Source organism: Sinocyclocheilus grahami, unplaced genomic scaffold, assembly GCF_001515645.1.
Source record: "Sinocyclocheilus grahami isolate Dianchi unplaced genomic scaffold, SAMN03320097.WGS_v1.1 scaffold641.1, whole genome shotgun sequence".
In the NCBI taxonomy this organism is placed as follows: domain Eukaryota; kingdom Metazoa; phylum Chordata; class Actinopteri; order Cypriniformes; family Cyprinidae; genus Sinocyclocheilus; species Sinocyclocheilus grahami.
In genome coordinates, this window is record NW_015505820.1 from 988,170 (window position 1) to 1,011,255 (window position 23,086).

Sequence of the window (23,086 nt, forward strand, 5' to 3'; positions counted from 1 at the left end):
GTGAAAAAAAGGAACAGGGCCCCCCCCCCCCCCCCAGGGATTCTTTGATGAATAGAAAATGTATTTGAAGAAGAGCATTTATTTGAAATATAAATATTTTGTTACAATGTTTTTACTGTCACTTTTGATAATTTAATGCATCCTTGCTGAATAAAAGTATTAATTTCTTTTTTTAAAATCTTGCTAATCCAAACTTTTGAATGGTAGTGTACATTAAAGTGTTATGTTAACAATAAAAAAAAACGTTATAGTGGTAAAAATGTGGTTAATATGATATTTTCTATTATCAAATATAATTTAAAAATCTATTTAAATAAACACTATTTTTTATAACTAATATTAATTATAATTTTGTTTTAAATACAAATTTAATAATTTAGAAATCTAATAAAAATATAAAACATACTGTATAGCCAAAAATTTAATTAAAATGAAAGTTATAAACATGCCTCATAATGTTCGAAAGGCTGTAAAAACAAACATGCCAAATGTACTAAAGATTTTCAAAAAAATAAATAATAGTGATAAAAATTAAATTTAAAAATACAGTAATTGGTTTGTAATTTTCTGTTAAAACTTCCTTCTAGGTAACTGTAGACTATGATATTATATACAAGTGTAACAAACACACAGACACCTGTAGGAATAGAGAGGGATAACATATCAAAGCGATCTGGCTTAGATCTGCTACTCTGTGTTTGCCTGGTGTGTGTGTGTGTGTGTGTACTGGAGAGGTAGGACACCTGCTCTATTCAGGTGCACTGAAACACACTGACATCTCTCACCATACCCTGAGTGTGTGTCGCCTGTGTGTGTCTGTGTATCTGTGTTTGAATTTCAGCTTATTAGAAGGCACAACCAAAATAATGATAGCACATACAGGCCATAAAATTGTTTTTCAATTTTCATGAATTTAGCAATCCATTCAATAATCTGTGTCTGTTCTCCTACACATCATATTGAGTTCTGATATCTTTTTTAACCATTTGTTTCCCATTACAGACCATTTTAGATTGTTGGTGTGTGTGTGTGTGTCAGAGAGACCTGTTTCATATCAGCTAACTACTTCCTGTAGAGAGGAAGAGAGACCAATAAAGGGCACAAGAGAAAGAGAGAGAGAAGAGAGAGTATTAATTTCTTGTTCCGCACACATGGTAGTAATCATTGCCTTCTGTAAATCATATCATAAGAAAGCGTTTGTGTGTGTGTGTGTGTGTGTGTGTGTGTGGTTCTCATGTTCACAGTTAAATGTAACTACAGCAGACTGTTTTACAGCAGATTCTTTTTACATTTGAACCTGAAATACATAAAGTGCCCCCCAAAATATCTAGACACTTAAGCCACAAATAAAAAGGAATACATTTCACTGTATTAGATGACAAAATATTAAACCAAATGGAATGGCAAGAAATATGCCTATTTACAATTTGCCTAAATGAGTTAAAGTATTAAATATTTCATCATTGTACATGATGATGATCAAAACCTGACTTCATACATCCACTCAAAATCACACTGACATAAGTTTACCAGGGTACCATGACTGGAAATTCTGTCATAGTCAGCCAATCACGTTTAATCTGGATATTCCATTTATGTATGAGATGGTGCTGTTTGAGGCTGAAACTAACCTATGGTGGACTCAGAGCTTTACATATTAACCGAAGCTATCAATAGAACACCCACACACTCATTTTTCAAAATGCTTATCCTAGCCGCATGTTAAAGCCACTAAGACCACCACAGCACCAAAACCTCTGAAGGGTGTGACATGGAAGACACCAGTGCCAGAAGTTCACCAAAATTACTTTCAAGGGCATATTTACCTTTATGATGTGTTTATATTACATATCAAAATACACAGAGTGGCATTCATTTAAAAAAATCAATAATCAAAAATCAAATAAAAAATCAATCAATCAATCAATCTATCTATCTATCTATCTATCTATCTATCTATCTATCTATCTATCTATCTATCTATCTATCTATCTATCTATCTACTCCCTGTGTTATCACATATGTCTAAATACCAGCTGTAGTGCACCTCCCCAGAGCAAGAGAAGCTGTGATTGGTTTGGGACTCATTCATTAATATCCTTCATTCCTACCACACTAAGGAGGAGGAAAAGAGTGTATGACATGCTAAAGGAGTCTCTACGTACAGTTCAAAGGCTCTGACTTCAGCAGGAAACAAGAGCAGACCTGTGCTAGGAGAGCCGTGCCTGTGTTTTACAGCTGTATGCCCTCTCAGTTACAAAGGCATGCTTCAGCAAAGTCCAAATACCGCGACCTCTGTGTGTGTGTGTGTGTGTGTGTGTGTGTGTGTGTTATGTGTGTCCCTCTCTCATCGTCTAAGAATCTGTTCCTCAACTCTTCAATGCTGGCAGCTACCAGCCACAACCTCCTATATACATGTGTACACATACACATATTAGTTCAATTCTAAAACCTAGTAAGCTCCTCACTGTCTACTTCCTATATAGCTCCCTTTTAAGACAGCATCTTAAACATAATCTGCAACAATCTACATAAGCAGAGAGTGACGTTAGCATATGTTGCTAAACTACTAACACAATAGTAAATAGTAAAACAATCAAATTTTTAAATAATTTAAATACTTATCAGTATTGAATAAAATTATATATATATATATATATATATATATAATATTAATAATTTCTGATATTAACATATTGCTAAGCTAATCACACAAAGTCTAATAAGCCAAAAAATTCATAGCATACATAAATATTGGGTAAAATAGTATACGTTAAATACATTTCAGTATTGAATGAAATATATTTATAATGTTTCAACACTAGCATATTGCTAAGCTAATCACACAACACTATAAAACAAATGCATATCATACATAAATATTGGGTGAACTAGTCTATTTTAAACAAACAATTTTTTAAACATTTCAGTATTTAATGAAATATATTTATAACCAATATTCGGATGTTAGTATGTTGCCAATCTAACAGTGCAATACTCTAATTAGCAAAAACTACATAACATACGCAAGTATATTTAATAAGCAATTAAAATAAAATTATAGATAATATTTTTATATATAAATATAAATATTTTTAATACTTTTTTTGAACTGAATGTAATACATTCAAAACACATATTTGTTCTGGCATTTGATCTGTACTCTCGAGCCGCACTTTGGCTATGAGATGGTGATTTTAGGGAAACAAACAGAGACTGGATTTCTAGCGGCCTCTACCTCCCTCCTGTCATTATGTCCCTCCCTCTCACAGGGTGCTAAAACAGTGACATTTTAGGGTGTGCGAATCAGAGAAAGCAAACGAAAGCAAGAGAGCGAGAGAGAGAGAGAAGTGAGACAGGGGGTCGATACTTGACCATGTCTGTGACCCAGCAGCCTGCCTGCTTCATAATGGGCGCAGCAACAGATGGCCATGCACGCACACACAGACACACCCGCATACACACACAGAGCAGCTGTCTCTCTGCCTCCCACTTCTTTACCCTTTCAGGAGGCCCCAGTGTCCAAACCACCATGATAGGGACAGCTGTGTGTGTGAAATAGAGAATAAGAGGGTTGAGAATTGACAACTCTCTCTCTCATTCACTTGCTTTTCTCTCTTCTATTACAACTTCCATTCTTCAGAAACTTTCATAGTCACTATCCTCACATCTGTAATGTTTTGAGTGACTTTATCTTATTTGAATGAGCACATGTTGGGAGTTAAAGGCTGGAGATGTAATGGAATATGCTGCAAGGGTGTGTGTGTGTGTGTGTGAGAGAGAGAGAGAGAGAGAGAGAGAGAGAGAGAGAGTGAGTGGGTGTAGATAAACTTACCATCTCTCCTCCTCAACTTGAACGCCGACGGACTGAAACTTGCAGTGCACTTCTGATTGATTGGTTTCCTCAGGACCATCCACCTAAACACAGACACACACACATTCAGTATGGAGTCTGTGTCAGAAGTAAATTTTGAATTATTGTTGTCAGATTTGTTGCTGCAAATTTGTTTGTCTTGGCCTATCTAATTTGTTTGTAAATATGTAGTGAATATTTTAGTAATAAATGATGTAGATATAAAATGTGCAAATTGTACACTACGTTGATGCATACTTAATAATCAGAGAATATACTGCAGATAATGTTAGAGGCTGTGCCCCTAAAAACCTAGTATGCTACTTAGTAAAATCTAGTATGCTATCTAGACAGCATCACAGTGTATATTATAAAGATGTTTTATAGTTGATGTTAATGGCTGTGTCTCAAAAGTCAATGTGCTGACTGCTTAGAAACATTTCTGGGCATCATAGCATGTAATGTATTGAAGCACACTAAAAAATCAGAGAACGTACTACAGATAAAGGCTGTGTCCTAAAACCTATGCTGTCTACCTAGATAACATATTTGGGCATCATAGTGCATACTACATATATGCCTGCTTAATAATCAGAGAATATACTGTTGATAATGGCTGTGTCTCAAAACTTACCAGCATTTTTGGACATAGTGTACACTATCTTAGAGCATACTCGATAATCACAGTAGGCCTATATACTATAAAAAATGCCCTGCTGAATTTGGAACAGCATTCTGGCATACTAATCTTACTATTTTTGCCATATATTTCTATGGCAGAAATGGTAAGAGTAGTATACTAGTATGTTGTTCTGAAGGTTCTGAGACAGTCTATTTTTCCACATATATGAGTAGATGAATGTCTGTTGTTTACTTCTTTTCTTGTTGCCCTGCTGAATTTGGAACAGCATTCTGGCATACTAATCTTACTATTTTTGCCATATATTTCTATGGCAGAAATGGTAAGAGTAGTATACTAGTATGTTGTTCTGAAGGTTCTGAGACACAGTCTATTTTTCCACATATATGAGTAGATGAATGTCTGTTGTTTACTTCTTTTCTTGTAAATCGACTGAAGTAAAGTTCACATATAATTCTCTGTTTCTTGTTTTCGTTGTAAGTTTGGTATTGCTTATACAATCTGTAACCCTATAGGCACCACTGATGTGCATGTGTGAGTGTGTGTGGCCAACCTGTATCCCTATGGACAGACACTTCCTGAGGGCATCTCTCTTAGCTTCCTGTGAGATGTGTGTTACGCTAGTGGTGGCGGTGGCTGTAGTGATGGTGATGGTGCTGTTGGTCACATGCTGGCTGGCTGGGCCGTGGACTTGAGCGTTCGCTGCCTCGATGGCTGCTGTCAGGGCCTTCATGCTATCGATGCTCTCTGTGGAGTTGCTAAGGCCCGACTGGACCGCTGCTAAGGCCCGGTTAGCAGGACCAGCACCTGTGAGCTCATTGTAGGCATCTTGTGCTGATTCTGTGCTGCTCTGGGCTGTTATAGAGATGTATGGTCTGGTGGGTGTTGACCTGGGCGGGACTGGGGGCGGAGTTTTCTTGTAGGTGGTTATACATGATGATACTGTGGAGTAGGAGTAAGTGATAGGTCACTAAGTGAAAGTTTGCACAATTAATTAGCATATTTATCGACTGACAAATTAATGGAAAAATAATATTAATATTCAAAAGAGAAACACAGTATACAGTAGATTTAACAGGTTAGAACAGAGTTGAGAAAAATACAGTAGAGTACATTGGACTTGAGTGGTTGCAAAAGTTGCATAGAGCAGAAAAGAGTAGAACAATGTTGAGTAGAAGAGAATATGGTATAGTTGAGTACAGCAGAATTTCACAGAGTAGAACAGAATAGAATAAATATATAATAGTATGGAGTTAGAGACAGAACATAATTCAATAATGCAAAACAGAATATAGTTAAGTAAAATACAGTAGAATAACACTGAGTAGAGATGAAAGTACTAGAATATTATATAACACAGTAGAACAGAATAAAGTAGAGTTCAGTAGAGCAAAATAGAGTGGATATAATATAAAACGTAATAATAAAATAATTGAATAGAGTAGAATTCAGTGAACAAAAATATATTATTATCTATTATCTAATTAATAAACATCTTAAGAGTGTTTTAGGACCACATATAGTAGAATAGAATAAAGTCACCTAAAATGGAATTTAGCACAATTGAGTAGAGTTGAATAGAAAATGGGAGAAACAGATTATGATAATATAGCCTACATTTCAGTATAGTAGAACAGACTGGTATATAATAGCATAGAATTAGAGTATAACATAATTCAATAAAAAATAACAGAATAAAGTTCAGTAAACAAGAATAGTTTACTAGAGACTAGAGTAAACTTAAACTGAATAGAAAAGGGTAGAAGAAAATATAAAAGTTGAGTACAGTAGACTGGAAAATAATATGTTCGATTAGAGTAGAATAAAACAAATGGAGAAGAAACATTCTGAATAAAGCAGAATAGAACAGAACAGAATAGAAGTAACTAGAATATAATAGAATAGAGTTGCGTAGAGTAGAATAGTTAAGAAGTTTAATATAGAAACAAATAAAGAACAATATCATGGAATAGAATTGAGTTGAGTAGAAGCACGTAGAGGAGTGTTAGGTAGGCACTGTTATGTCAGAGTATAGTAGAGCATGTTTAGAGTAGATTTCTGTGAAGTATTGCACAGTAAAACTACAACAGGAGTTTGGCATTACTGTCCCAAAATCATCCATCTATTTCTGCTCTCTCTGTTCTTCCTGCCTGCGTTGCTTAGAATAGCACAGCTGCTGGAGAAGACTAAACACTGTGTATGTGTGCGTGCGTGTGTGCCTGTTCAGAGACTAAACAGTGGCAGTCCATTTTATTACAGCTCCCTCATTTCCTGCTTTTGGCAGGAGCAGGTTAGTGCACGCCCAGGCACACACACAAGCACACACATTACACCTGAATACATGAAGGGAACGGATTAGATCGGAAGATCTCTCTTTTGCTTTATGACATCTGAGCGAACGAGAGTGTGTGTGCCAAAGTGCGTCTGTTTTAGATTACAGCACTGCAAGAAGATCATGCCGTCTTTTAACAGCTCTCTCACACACAGAAGGGATGTGGAACAGGTTTGTGACTCCACTCCGTGCATCTGAATCTATGTAAACTGGGTCACGGTGCATGTGGAAAGTAGGCCAGGCTTTCTTTTTAAACTATTACGGCACCCGAGCCAGGCACTGTGTGTGCTTGTTCTCACCTGTGTGTATGAGCCTGTGTCATGTGTCAAGCGTGTATGTGTGTCTTCTCTGACCCACCCAGTCCTGCGGTTTATTTCTAAAGCCTTTCCTCTCTCTCTCACTCTCGCTGACAAACGGCAAACCACAGGTCAAATAGTCCAAACCATCCACCCACCTGGAGCCCTTTAAACTACAGTCAGATGTGATTTTTCCAAGCTGGAACAATCTGGAATTTTTAATCTTATCACACACTACTTTAAGAGCCTTGAGCATCTCAGGGTCAAATATAAATGTTTTCCCAATCTATGCTTAAATATAAATACAAAAAACAGTAAAAATAGTGTTGTGGCAAACTGTTGGTTGCTCTTGCTCCTAACTAGAGTGCATTAGCCAGAGTGCACTAGAATTCACCAGTGAGAGAACACCAGGTGAAGTTAATCAAGCTAATCTATTAATTAGAAGGGCAGAACAGACTCCAGGTAGAGTAGCAGTGGCTTGAACAAAGGAAAGATTCCTTTTGTGCAGAGTTAAGCACAACAAATTGAAGAAGCAGCCAGTGAGCTTTAATATTTTGTTATTTTTGTACTTGGGTTGAATTGTGTTGTATCTGAATATTATTGGTTTTTGTATTAGTTTGGTTTGTGAATTAGGTCTGGTTTTCTAATATGTGAAATATTATTAAAATGCAAAACAACTCAATTCTATTTTAATATATTTTAAAATGTAATTTATTCCTTTGATGGAGAAGCTGAATTTACTCGTCTTCAGTGTCACATGATCCTTCAGAAATCATTCTATTATGCTGATTTGCTGCTCAAGAAAAATTTCAAATTATTATTGTTGAAAACAGTTATGCTGCTTAATAGTTTTCCAGAAAATGTAACTTTTTCATAAATTGAAAGTTTTTTTTTTTTAGCATTTGTCTGAAATAGAAATCTTTTGTAACATTATAAATGTCTTTACTTTCACTTTTGATCAATTTAATGTGTCCTTCCTAAATAAAAGTGTTAATTTCTTTCAGAAAAAAAAACATACTGACAACCATACACAAACAGTATTGTGAATATAATTAATATAACAAAAAATGCACTTTTAGCTCCTACAGTAGATATATTTATGTAACCTTCTAATAAAAAACGTCTGCTAACAGAAACACACAGATGCCCTGTCCAAACAAAAGCATGCCAGTGAGGGTAACGGGTTGTCTGGACTCCACAAAGTGAAGAGGAAGTCAGTTGCCAGAGAGCTGTCAAAGTCTTTTTAGAGGCTGAAACATCTCAAAAATAGTGTTTTTACAACATGGGCCACCGCAGTATGATATATTCTCTAACAACAGATGTGTAGGACGCATCCCAAATGACTTTATTTTCACCTACACGCAAGCACACACAAAAAAGGCAAGGAATAAAAACAAGTCATGCCATGTAAGCGGCATTACCGACTACCTCACAGTCTCCACGGATACACTTTGATGTTTGGATCATGGAAGCGTCACGCCTCCAAAACGGCACACACACGCTCTCAAGGCCATTGTGTTTATCCAACAGTTGGGAAGTGGAGTGTGATAGGCTACAGAATTCCTGAACTCCAGCAGGCAGAAACGGAGAAAGAAAAACTCCCTAAAAAACTTTCTCTCAACAAAACTGTCTTAAAATCTGCCGCTCGTCTAACACAATCCAAATGCTACTGCAAACGAGCTAATTCTGAGGATTGTAGTTAACCTTTCCAAAGGTTTAGATCAAATCTGAGAGAGTGATGTGAAAAAAAAAAAAGCTTTTGAAAGAATTTTCACTCAGAAATTGCTAGTAAATTTCACAAGAAATTACAAAGAAATGGCAAGAGGCAACACACTGAATTGAATATGGTATTTGAAGAAGAAAGACTGAAATAGTATTTCCTTTATAAAATGTACTCCAATTATCTTTTACACCTTCACCAAATCCTTTTTAAGTGCAGTTTTGAAGCAATTCAGCCTGTTGGTTGAACATTAATTGGCTGCGTTCATGGCCGATAAAGCATTTCTCATTTCAAAAGAGCGAAAGAATAAGCGAGCGGTTAAAGAGGAGGAGGAGAGGGACTCTGTGAATGACAAAACCCCTTTTGGCCCCCTGCCCACAAACTCCTCTTTGTGAAGGTGCTTCAAACGAGTGACCGACAGAGGAGTGTGAATGGTGAATCTCCTGGCTAAAAAACACACTACCCCCCGCCCGGGCCAGTGCTGTATCAAAGACGGCCCCTGCTCAACCCCCTCTCTACTCCTTCACTGCCCCCCTCTGTCAGCCATTCATCCCTTCTTTTCGGCCCCTGCCTGGAGAAACTCCTCTTTCGGCCTCACGCTTCATTAGGAGGGGAGATTGAACGCACCTCTGGGCATGTTGACGGCTGGAAGTGGAGGAAACCAATGGGAGTGTGTGAGGACTTGTGTGTGTTAGTAGTGACAAAAACGATAAAACTCATTCAAACAGGTTAGTTGGGCTCCCTCTATAGATGCCAAGGGAATAATTAGAAAAACACAAAGCGCTATAAAACCAGAGGAGGGGCAGCAAGAGTGTGTGTGTGTGTGTATAAGCAGGCCAGGGTGCAGAATGACAGTTCGGCCCAGCTGCCGTGTGTTTAGAAAGGGGCTGGTCACTGTCTTTCTTTCCGTCCCTTGCTCTCTTTCCACAGCCAACTGGAGTCCTTTGTGATAGTGTAGCCGTGGAAACAGGGAGGAACATGAAATCCGTGGCCTTTCTATGAAACAGTGTGTGTAAAAAATTTAAAAAAATAAAAACAGACCACCAGGTCGGTCACTGTTGAACAAAAAAAAAAGTAAAACAAATGTTCAGCGTTTTTTAGAAAATGCAGATTGTCGCGGTTGTGACTGCTAACTGTAAACTGTGTGAGTGGATGTGTTTACTAACAGAGTGTGTGGCCTACTTTCACTTGTCCTAAGTTCATACACATGGGCAGTTTCCCTGCTGTCAATCAGTGACAATCACACCCATTCACGCTTACAAACAAACACACGCATGCGCTAACACTCGGCCAACAGGTGACACATGAAGTGACATAATCACAGTGCAAAGGAGAAATAAATCTCAGACCAGACAGGTTATGGCAGTTCATTAAGGTAACTGTGAGATTATGAATGTGATTTAGAAAGAAGAAAGAAAAGGGGAAAAAAAGAAAATGTAAAAAGAAAACAGAACAAAATAACTGAGATTATGAATGTTAAAAAAAGTCAAATCAAATAAAATTATTTCAGAAAAAAAAATATATATATATATATATACTGTATATATATATATAATTTTAATTATTAATAAAATGATTCATAAACACAAAACTAAAATAGTCAAATTGAATGCCAAATATTAAAACAAAATAAAAATATGGAAAATAATGTTTTTTTTAATTTTTTTTATTTATATTTGTTTCTGATTGTACAAAATAAAATAACACAAATAAAATAAAGTGAAACATATTCTTATCCAAATGCAAGGGTAACAAGCCTTGAAACTTTAACTTAATTCTTCAAAGTGGGAGTAGGTATCTGCGGGGGTGCATGGTCTGAACTTAGGTAATGAATATATTTTTCTATAGACCGTAAAGACAGACATGCCCTGGAGGAGGACAAGAGAGGCAGGGATGAATGAGGGGAGAAAGAGAGAGACACAGTAAAAGTGGAGGAGATTAGTTTTAGCGGCCCATTTGCTTTAGTTCCTGTCAGAGCATTCCTGAAACCATTCAAAGTGAGAACACACACAAACAACGAAACAAAACCATCCCAAAATAGGATACACAAAGACATAATAAAACCGCAAGACCCAAACAATTTGAAAGAAGTCTAAAATTATAATTTAATACACACGCACACTCCTGACTCACAAATGATCTCCCTTCAAAGCTCAGTTCTGCCCACACACTCTCTGTGTTTGAATGAGACATCTACATACCTGTCTGATTACACATCTGCCTGTGACGGGTCACTGAGGGAGTGTGTTTGTGTATTTGCATAAGGATAGATGCATCCTGCAATGCTCTCTTCCCGGAATTAAACACAACTGACAGGATGACACACCTCCATATTTACTTATCTAGATGAGAACATTTTGGTCTTTGGTTACTAAGTCTAATTAGCTTTATTCTCACTATTAACTACAATTAATTTGCAGCTTATTCATAGTTAGTAAGGTAGTTGTTAAATTAAGGGGTAGGATTAAGGGATCTAAAATATGGTCATGCAGAATAAGGTATTAATATGTGCTTTAGAAATACTAATGAACAGCCAATATGCTAGTAATATGCATGCTAATAAGTAACTAGTTAATAGTGAGAATTGGTCCCTGAACTAAAGTGTTAAAAATAAGTATATATAAAAGTTAAACTCACCTGTAGCTATGAAAAGTATGAACTTAGGGTGTGTTTGCATTTATTTGAAGGTCTTTAGGGTCGAGATCTTGAACATCTCAAGAGGTCAGAGGCCTGACACTCATGCATTTACATCTAAATACAAAGGAATGTGGTCAAAAGTTCACACCCGACTTATACTATATGCAGCGCAACCAACGTGCAACTCATGGGACGAGCCATGAATGAATTAAAATATATGTACTGTCATCTGAGCAGCAGTACTGATTTTAATCTAACTAACTTTCCAGCTGACTAACCACCCTAATAATTACCCGTAACTCTTTCCTTTTCTCTTTTCCCCCTCTCCCCATCTCTCCCTCCGTGGTTTGTTCTCTTTATGCTTTGTGTCCCCAGGTTTGACCTCTGACCCCTGGTATCCTGTGAGAGGGGGTTGGGGAAAGAAACCAGTTGTGTGTGTAGGTTTTGTGGAGAGTGTGTTGGTGCAGGTTTTGGGTTATTCCAAGTGTAAAGTGATCTTTAGGAGACTTAAGAGACCCCCGACACTCTCACACGCACACTCAAAGGGGGTTGGGGGTGAGTGGGCAAGAATGCAATGAACAAACGATGAGCCCGGCAGGAGTGCAGGAATGCAATGCATTGTGTTACAAAGACTTCCTGAACTACTAAACTAAGTAGAACCTCACACACACACACACCTCTTCCCATACACTCATATAAATTAAATCTAAGTGGCATATTGTAATTTTTGGCTTTTTATAAATGCATGTTTTGAGACTTCAGTGCCGAAGTGATATATGCCATTAAAGGACCCTCCCAAAAGATTTCGGGGCAAAAAACACACACGCACAGACACAGAGGACCCTTTCTGGAAGAGAAGAGATGGTCTGTAATTAAGGTTTGCCCCACCCTCGCAGTGAAATCCTAAACTCTCCAACATACACACACACACACACACACCAACAGGAGAGGAGAGGAGAGGAGAGGAGAGGAGAGGAGAGGAGAGGAGTTTCCTGTGGCAGGCAGTGTGACAGTATCATGTCAACGACCGAACTTCCTTTCTGTGTGGCCTGAATCAAAGTGTAGCAATTCTCAAAGAGAGACTGTTAAGTTGTAATTACGTAAAGTGCACGGTCATCAAACAGTCAAGAGAATTAGAATCACTCTCTAAAAACAGATTCAGATACCACTAGTTTCTGAAAAAATGTCTTTTAACCGTCAATGTGTTTTCTTAAATCTTAAATCAGATAATGAACATTGATTGCAAGCAATGTTAGATGTTACAATCTACAATGACAGACCACATTCTACTAGATTTTGTAAGGGAACAGAGTTTAGGTTCCAGCATGTGTCAGAATGTTTCATTGTGTACCTATCGCCACCTACAGGATGGAAATGAAAGTGTTTCTTCCTAACACTGGAGTACACACCAAAGAGATACCACAATATTTTACAGCACATTTTCTAAACACTAAAAAGCTCATTTTAGTACATATGTACATACAGTGCAAAAGTGTTTAAAAGTTTTTTTTATAAATATTTAATATTTTGAAAGAAGTCTCTGATGCTCACACAGGCTGCATTTATTTGATCAAAAAATACAGTAAAACTATAATAGTGTGAAATATTATTACAATTTAAAATGACTGTTTTCTATTTTATTATATTTTAAAATTTTATTTATTCCTGCAAAGCTTAATAATCACCAGCCATAACTCCAGTCTTCAGTGTCACATAATCCTTCAGAAATCATTCTAATATGCTGATTTGCTACTAAAGAAACATATTATTATTATTATTATAGTTAAAAAATTTATATTTAATTATAATATTTTTGTGTAAACTGATCTTTTTCCAGGATTTTTGATGAATACAAAGTTCAAAAGAACAGCATTTGAACATTTACTGCCTTTTGACCAACTTAATGCATCCTTGCTGAATAAAACTATTCATTTAAAAATCTTGCTGACCCCAAACATTTAAATGGTAGTATATTATAATACTACCATTTAAAATTGTTTGGATGGCAAAAGTTATTTAAAACCTAAAAATATGCTCAAATAAGCACCCGCAATTAAATATCCAATATTGGTTGTTCTAAATACCGGCTGATAACCGGTCCAGATATATAGTGCATCTACATTTTACCATGGTAAATCATTTCGTATACATAGATAATAACAGTAATAATGTACAGTAAAAAAAAATCAATATTATTTGAAATGAAGAAAATCCATTTTATTATTTGCTTCCAATACCTGTTAAGACCAATGCCAGTAATAATAATAATAATAAAATTTTACAACCCCATATGATCAAATAATACCCTTAGGCTACATATTTAATCAGGACCTCGATGTTTGTTTCAGTAAGTTTGAAGATTGTGTGTGTGTGTGTCACGATCTCGGTGGGGTCTGCCTAGGTTTTGTTATCCTGTGTTTGTAGTCGGTTGCTTTGTTGTCCTGAAGCACATGGCCTTTTGTTTTGATGGCTCGCCATGTGCTCCGCTGTCATCGCGGTGTATACCACGCCCCTCTTGTTATCCCTGTTAGCTAATTCTCCCTCCTCACCTGCACCCTGTTTTGTCCTCATTATCTTCCCTTTATCATGCCTTCGTGTTTGCTGTCTTGTGTCAGTCCGTTATGCATTGTTCTGAAGCTCAGATCGTCTCTGTGCCTGTTGTGTTTTCTGACCCTGTCTTGTTTTGTTTATTTTTCTAGTCTAGTCGGTTTGGCGTTCCTGTTTTTGTCGTCCTTCCCTTTTTACCTGCCTGCCCCTCTAGGACTCTGGTCGGCTCTCTGCCTTGGCTCTCTCTGACTGTATGCCTGTCTCTTCCCGGCAGCCCCTCCCGATTCCTCTCTGCTCACGCTCGGCGCTTCCTCTGGAATTAAGCGGCGGCTTTCAATTACCGGCTTGCCGCCTCTCTTCCCCGCTGACTCGGCAGAAGCTGGTCTGGCCTCCGCGCTGTTCAAGCTGACTATTTGCTGGCGGTTTTGCTATCCGGCTGATTTATTGACGGAGCATTTTCTGTTATCACAGTTTTCAATAAACTTTGAATTTTTTGTTTCACCTGCTGTTGGATCCCGGTCTCGTTTCTGACAGTAAGGACTGACCAAAATGGATCCAGCGGGTGAGGAGTTTGTTCAATCAGCCATCGCTCATCAAGGAGCTCTCCTCAGCCATCAAGCCAGCCAGCTCTCGTCCACCGCTCAGGAGGTTGAAACCCTCACTGCCCAAATGGCTGAATTCAGCGGCCGCTTCGGCGAACTCCAACAAGACGTTCTGTCATCCTCCGCTTCAGCGGTCCCCCTGTCTCTCTCTCACCGCGACACCGAGCCTGAGCCGCACACCAAAAGCCCGCCCTTGTATGATGGAGATCTGAATTCATGTCGGGCGTTTTTATCTCAATGTTCGCTGGTGTTCGCGCTGCAACCACGTTGATATGCTACAGAATGGTTAAAGGTTGCTTACGTCATTATTATGCTAACAGGAAAGGCTCGCGAGTGGGGGACTGTCGTTTGGGACGCAGGAGCCCTCTTCTGCACTGATTTTGAGGAGTTTCGCTGTGAAATGACAAGGCTTTTTGATCGCTCTGTTAAAGGAGATGAAGCTGCATCCAAACTAGCGCGGCTCCGTCAAGTAGGCCGTTCCGTGAATGAATATGCCATCCAATTTAAGACTCTAGCAACTTCCTGTGATTGAAATGAGGGGGCGCTGCGAGCTATGTTTTGGGAGGTGCTTAACTTCTAAATCCAGGATGAGATTGCTACCCACGATCTACCCCAAGACCTGGAGAGCTTTATCAATCTGGCCACTCGAGTCGAAAGCCGCCTCCGCTTGTGTCAGCGATGCTTAGCTCCCCACTCGTCCTGGAGGCTGGAGGAGACCCAGCCTTTTAAGGGCCACCCACCACCTCAATTGCACCTGGCTGAACCTGAGTCCATGCAGTTGGGGCGACTTCGATTGTCTGCACAAGAGAAACAACAAAGGCTGGTTTGGGGCCTCTGCCTCTACTGTGGAACGCCGGGCAAATATGCTCAATCTTGTCCTTTTAAAAGCCAAGGCCCACTAGTCAACCGTGGAGTCCTGGTGGGCGTTTCTCTTCTTATCTCCCCTCAGTCACCCACCCAACTTTCTGCCACCATCACTTACCAAGACTCCGCCCACTCCTGCAAGGCCCTGATTGATTCTGGCGCTGAAGCCAGCTTTCTGGACTGCAGCACAGCCAAGAGCTGGGGCAACCCTGCCATTCCCCTCTCCTCTCCTGTCACTGTCTGGGGCCTCTCTGGCCAGCCTGTAACCACTATCACCCACACCACCCCCTGTGTAAGTCTTGTTGTGTCGGGCAATCACCGTGAGTCGGTTGTGCTGTTCCTCCTGGAGTCCCCATATGCTAGTCTTGTTCTGGGGCACCCTTGGTTGGCTCAGCACAGCCCTCATGTGGATTGGTCCCGCAACCAGGTTGTGTCTTGGAGTCAATCTTGTCACGCGTGTTGCCTAGGTGCCTCTCCTTCTGTGACTGTGTCTCCTGTGTTGCAGGTTGAGGCAGCTGATCTCACTGGGGTCCCGGGGGAGTACCGTGATCTGCAGCTGGTTTTCAACAAGTCCCAGGCCACCTCCCCCCCCACCCACCATCCGTTTGATTGTGCCATCGATCTCCTCCCAGGCACTTCTCCGCCCCGGGGTCGTCTCTTTTCCCTGTCAGGTCCTGAACGAGAAGCTATGGACAAATACATTCAAGAATCCATGAAAACTGGTCTCATTCGCCACTCGTCTTCCCCTGCTGGGGCTGGGTTCTTCTTTATTAAGAAGGATGGCTCTCTGCATACTTGCATTGATTACCGAGGGTTAAATGGCATTACTGTTAAAAACAGGTACCCCTTGCCGTTAATGTCATCTGCCTTTGAACTCTTGCAGGGAGCCAAGGTCTTCACTAAGTTAGACCTCTGCAATGCCTATCTCATCCGCATTCGCGAGGGCGATGAGTGGAAGACAGCCTTCAATACCCCCATTGGACACTATAAATACCTGGTCCTTCCGTTCGGGCTTACTAATGCCCCTGCTGTCTTCCAGGGCATGGTCAATAGTGTGTTGGGAGACATGATTTACCAGTTTGTCTTTGTGTACCTTGATGATATTCTCATCTTTTCTCCATCCCTTCAGGTACACACTCTGAACGTGCGCCAAGTCCCGGTTTGTCTCTGCTCCTGTTCTCTCCATTCCAGATCCCAAACGGCAATTCATTGTTGAGGTGGACGCCTCTGAGTTCGGAGTAGGTGCAGTCTTGTCCCAGCGTTCCTCTAAGGATGGGAAGGTATACCCCTGTGCATATTTCTCCCATCGCCTCAACCCAACTGGATGTAATTACAACATTGGCAACCGGGAGCTGCTGGCGGTTAGGTTGGCCTTGGGTGAGTGGCATCACTGGTTGGAGGGGTCAGCACGGCCCTTCTTGGTCTGGACGGATCGTAAGAACTTAGAATATATCCATTTGGCCAAGAGGCTGAGCTCGCGCCAGGCTCACTGGGCACTCTTCTTTGACCGATTCAACTTCACCCTTTCGTACTGGCCCGGGCCCAAAAACGTTAAGCCCGATACTCTATCCTGCCAGTTCGAGCGCCCGGGAGAGGAGACCCCGGCCGATGCCATACTCTCTGAGGGAGTGGTGGTAGGGGCCCTCTCCTGGGACGTTGAGCGGAGGGTGGAGGAGGCCGGACGAGGGGAGGAAGTGCCAGTTGAGTGTCCTGCGGGTCGGTTGTTCGTGCCGGCGGCACTGCGCCCTGAGGTCCTTCAGTGGGGTCATGAATCTAGTGTTGCCTGCCATCCAGGAGTCAGGAGGAATTTGGTGGCCCTCTAATTGGCCAGGACGTGAGGCAGTTTGTATAGGCTTGCTCTATTTGTGCCCAGAACAAGGTCTCTAACCGTCCCTCTGTCGGTCTACTCCAACCCCTGCCCATCCCCTCTCATCCCTGATCACACATTGCCTTAGATTTTTGTCTTTGGCTTACCCCCTTCAAGAGGTTACACCGTTATTCTCACGTTGGTGGATCGCTTCTCTAAGGTGGTTCATTTAATTTACCACGTCTTCCGGATCCATGGTTTTCCGGTTGACGTGGTTTCGGACAGGTGTCCCCAGATTGTCTCCCGTTTTTGGCAGGAATTTTGTTGACCGATCGGGGCCTTTACGAGTCTGTCGTCAGGTTTTCATCCCCAGACCAACGGACAGTGTGAGCGAGCCAATCATGATCTCGAGCGGGCCCTCCACTGCCTGGCATCCCGCAATCCTGCCTCTTGGAGCCAACAGCTCACTTGGATTGAGTATTCCCACAATACTCTCCCAGTAGCATCCACAGGTATGTCACCGTTTTAATGTTCTGTTGGCTATCTACCTCCTTTGTTTCCCTCTCAGGAACCCGATGCTGAAGTACCGTCTGCCCTAGCCTTTGTCTGGAGATGTCGTAGTGTCTGGAGGAAGGCCTTGGTCCAGGCCTCCAGACGGACCAAAGCAGCGGCTGATCGCCACCGGATTCTGGTGCCCCGCTATGTCTGTGGTCAGAAGGTATGGCTGTCTACCAAAGTTAGCGCCTAGGTTCATTGGTCCATACCAGATCACCAAGGTCCTTAATCCGGTTGCGGTACGGCTCAAGTTGCCTCCCTCTCATGGTCGGGTGCACCCTGTTTTTCATGTATCCAGGGTTAAACCTGTTTTCAGATCTCCCCTTAATGCCAACATTTCATCCCCTGCCCCCTCTCCCCTAGTGGATGGTTCTCCTGTCTATTCTGTTAGGAGATTACTAGATGTTCGTCATCGCGGCAGGGGTTTCCAATACCTGGTGGACTGGGAGGGTTACGGTCCGGAGAAGAGTACTACTAAGCTGACTATTTGCTGGCGGTTTTGCTATCCGGCTGATTTATTGACGGAGCATTTTGTTATCAATGTTTTCAATAAACCTTGATTTTTTTTGTTTCACCTGCTGTTTGATCCCGGTCTCGTTTCTGACAGTGTGTGTGTGTGGTGTTGGTGTTGTTGTTGTTGGTGTGTGTGTGTGTCTGTAAAACTGAATCAGAAATGCATTAGATCACCTCCTCTGTAATGTCTATTAAAAGGTAAGCTTCGGGTCATTGGTTTAGAGGAGGGGTTCAAATGAAAGCTTGGAGATTATGTGTGTTTGTGTATTTCTCTGCATGCCCACACTAGTAGAGCATTTCAGACAGCATGTTCATTCTGTCGCTCTCTCACTGACACCCTCTTTCATGTCTCTTTCTCTCACATACACATATATACTTACACAAGCTGATTAACTACGGGGAGGAAGAGGAAATCATATAAATCTTAGAGCTTTGAGACATGATGTTTAAGTATAAATCAGCACAGCACCTTTCATGGTGAGTGTGGGGAGTGTCTGAAAGGAAATGATTATCTGTGCGGCTGAGAGAGAGACAGTGATGGAGGAAGGGAGGGAGAGCGAGAGAGGAAGAAAAGTAGCAAGACTGTTTAACTGAAATGTCTCACTGAGTGATTTGTGAAGTCTGGAGAGCTGGGCTGTCCTATTGCCACACACACACACACACACACACACACACACACACACACACACACACACACACACACACACACATAAACTCAATTTCTCAAATTAAAACTAGCACCCTTAAATCTTTATGCTACAATATGAGTAAGCAGTGCACATAAATGCTGCAAAAATTCACTACTTGGGCAACATTGTCCCACATTGGTTCTTTACACCACTTTCAGTATGTTTTGGAAAATTACATCTAAGGCATGTTGTAGGCCATGTGACAACTGTTGGTATTTTTAACTAAAACGGCAACTATTAAAAGTGGTTTTCATTAATTGAAATAAAGTTGAAATAAAATAAAAACATTAGATGGAAAAAACGGCAACTATTAAAAATTGTTTTCATCATATAAAATAGTTGAAAAATAAAATACAAATATTAGATGAAAAATTGCACTTAAGAACGTAATTAGAATATTTAAATTATAAAAATGCTAACAGTGATAAATCGTGTACTTTAGTTTAAGTACTAAAATAACTCAAACTGAAATAAGTAGTAGTTTAGCAGACTAGAATATTTTAAAACAATCAGTTCCATAGCCTACTGTGAACTGCATCATCCTCTGACATGACTCTCGAGTATATTCTCACGTAGGCAGCGTGTTATTTCAAACACGTGCTTTCTCCACACTCTCTTTGTACTCCACCGCCCTCTAGTGCTCAAAACTTGCACTTTGATGTTGCATTTTCAACGGGTTTAACTGCATTACAATTATATTAAACCTATGACGATGACAATCTTTTGTCCTGTGCAAAAATTCAGCTTGGAGTTAAAAAATATTGATTTGTCTCTTATTACTGCAAAAGACTTTTAATATATATATATATTCTGACAAAACAATTAATTGTTTTTTTGTGCTCTTATTTATGATTAAAATATTATTAGGTATATGTATGTGTGTATATATATATATATATATATATATATATATATATTTGAAACAATATTAATGTCGCCTGATTCGGTGTAATGAGAGTATAATCGATCATGCTGAGATCATATCTAAGTGAGTGTCTGCATTGATCGACTTCAGTGGAGGGATTGTTTATGATCACTGAGTCAGCCCATTCACAGTGTCATTACACATCTCTCCCTTTAGACAGGATGACACCGAAATGAGCTCAAACGCCATCATGATGCACTCACGTCTATTCTGGTATAAGATTTCATCAAAACAATTCAAAGCAATATCATCCTCTATTAAAATTAGATTAATAATAATAATAAAAAAAGAAATCAAAAGAGAGAGAAAAAAAGAAAAACAAAACAAAAAAGTAAAAATAAAAGTACTGTATCAATGACAACACCATCCTATCCTCTGTTCCCCAGGACAACAGTTTAAATGAATTAGTTGCCATGGTAACAGCAGCATCCTCCTCCTGGGAGCTAAATTAATGTTTTGCTCTTTTTTTTTTTATATTACACCGCAGACACTTTTCTTGACCCTTAATGACAACAACACAATATCAGAACATAATGTTTTGTTTTTTCTACAAAAACACTATGCAATGACTCCAGTAAGATGTTAAACACAGAAACACACAAACTCCGGCAACAGCTTTTATTTATAGAGACATAGGGCCATCACAGGATAGCTACCCAGGTGAAAAAGAAGTACTCTTAACTGTATAAAAAAATGTAAATTCAGATGGTATATTTATAGTACAATTGTATTCCTAACATGCTTACTTGAAGTGTGTTAAAAATGCATTGAATTGCATTTTAATATATTTAAAAAAAAGTATATATATGCTTAATTGCGCTTTTAAGAAAACATTTTAGTGTATTTACAGAAAACATACTTATTTTACTTTTACTTAAAGTGTATGTTATGTTTGCTTTGTGTACAAACATAGTAAAATGATACCGCATTTAGTGGGATGAAAGTATATGTATCTTGTATGCAAAAAAAAGCACTTTATTATTTATTGTTTTTCAGTAACTTTTTTATGTGTGTGTGTGTGCATACAATTGCATTATGCTTTTTTTATTCAATGATGAAATATTCATACTTTCCAGTAATACAGGTAATAAACAATCTACAAATTGATTGAAGTAGTTCTGTTATAGCATTTCACCGATCTTTATTTTAATTGATTATAATTCGTTATTTTGGTCAAGAGTTTGTATATGCTTCTGTACTTTTCAAATGTACTCAGGGAATTTATTGGTGTAATGTACACAAGATATAGTACCCTAAAGGGTTACACTTTACTTGAAGGGGTGTGCATAAGACTGACATGACACCTTCATAATCATGACATGACACATGTCATGAATATGAAGGAGGTTTTATGCATGTTTATGACAACTGTCATTAAGTGTCATTCACTCAGTTATGTAATTTTTTATGCAAAGATGACATTGTTTGAGATTTCTTTGTTATGGGCTATGGTTAGGGGTAAGGGTAGGGGTAGGGTTAGGTCAAATAATGTCATATTTGCATTAGAAATGCCATAACTGAGTGAATGACACTTAATGACAGTTGTCATAAACATGCATAAAACCTCCTTCATATTCATGACATGTGTCATGTCATGATTATGAAGGTGCCATGTCAGTCTTATGCACACCCCACCCATTAAAGTTTTCTAGATGTAAAAGTGTGTGTACGTGTATACGTCATAATGATTTTTGCATTTTTTTATATACAATTTTATAATGTTGAAAAATATTAGTTGAAAACTAATAGTGTGCTGGTAATGCATTTATAATGAGCTGAAATGCTATTGAAAGTGTACTAGAAGTACATTAAAGTGAAGTTTAAAATATATTCTAACTGTACTTAAAGAAGTATAAAAGTGTATTTTAAACAATGCGGAGTACAATTAAATTACATTAAGTTGTTCCATTTTAACACAACTAAATATATTAAAATATTAAAGTTCATCTTAAGCATATATTAAAGAGCACTTAACATACTTAAAGTTGTTTCAAAATAACACATTTATTATGCACTTAGGGTAGACTATTTGAAATGAATGGGATCTCTCACACTCATACTGTAACTTGGATTGTTGAGCCATGTAGGCTCTCACATTAAAAACTACACCCATGCTGACCCAGTTTTCTGTCCAAGTTTTGCCAAAACACTTTTGGAAGAACCACACCACGACTTTTGGGATCATGATGTCCACTGGTTTCAACAAATGTGACATCAGAACACAAAGGAAACGCAATAAATAGTCTCACCTCTCAGGAGTATGTTCGAGTGTCTTTTTGAGCCCTGTCTGACACCTGCTCCCTAATATCACATATGACATACCAAAATAGTCTCTCCCTCTCTTTGTCCCTCTCTCCAACATACACAACAAAGCCACCAAGACATTTTTGTCACAAAGAAGTAATATATAGACTTTCTAGGTTGACGCATATTACTAATATTTAATTTGTATTAAATAAATATTTTATATTATTAATATAATTAAAATTAAATTAATGTATATCACTATTATATTGTTGAAAATTATCAATATATTTGATATTGAATCATGTATACTATTAATTAATTTAAATGTAGAGTTTTATATTAATAATGTTTAATTAAAAAATTTTTTTTTAACTTGGATGTTTACTTGCATCAGTTAAAACACTTTTGGAAGAACCACACCACGACTTTTGGGATCATGATGTCCACTGGTTTCAACAAATGTGACATCAGAACACAAAGGAAACGCAATAAATAGTCTCACCTCTCAGGAGTATGTTCGAGTGTCTTTTTGAGCCCTGTCTGACACCTGCTATGACATACCAAAATAGACTGATGTCCATTGCAGTATGACTAAGCAAATTATGATGGTCTCCTCCATCATCTCTGTTAATAATATCAAACACAAACGAACAAATTACGCGAGAGAGAGAGAGAGAGAGAGAGAGGTAATTGCCAGAGAAAGTATTGAAATATTTTTTGATCCTCCCATCTCGTAGGCTATTTATTCCCTTTAGGGGTTCCTTAGTACACTTATGGTGCTTTTCCACTGCACGGTACGGCTCAATACGGTTCACTTTTGGGGGTTTTTCCACTGGGTACAGTACCTGATACCTGGTAC

At 39.1% G+C, this 23,086-nt stretch overlaps 1 protein-coding gene across 4 annotated transcripts in view; it reads right to left on the reverse strand.

Annotated features, from left to right (window-relative positions):
* LOC107558341 (disks large-associated protein 1-like) overlaps window positions 1-23,086 on the reverse strand; it is a 155,917-nt gene that overhangs the window by 9,857 nt on the left and 122,974 nt on the right. For all 4 annotated transcript variants that reach the window (XM_016241997.1, XM_016241995.1, XM_016241996.1 and 1 more), the window contains 2 exons: window positions 5,047-5,435; window positions 3,836-3,918 (listed from right to left, as the gene is read on the reverse strand). In XM_016241997.1, coding sequence (XP_016097483.1) covers window positions 3,836-3,918; window positions 5,047-5,435 — 472 coding nt within the window. The remainder of the gene's footprint in view (window positions 1-3,835; window positions 3,919-5,046; window positions 5,436-23,086) is intronic.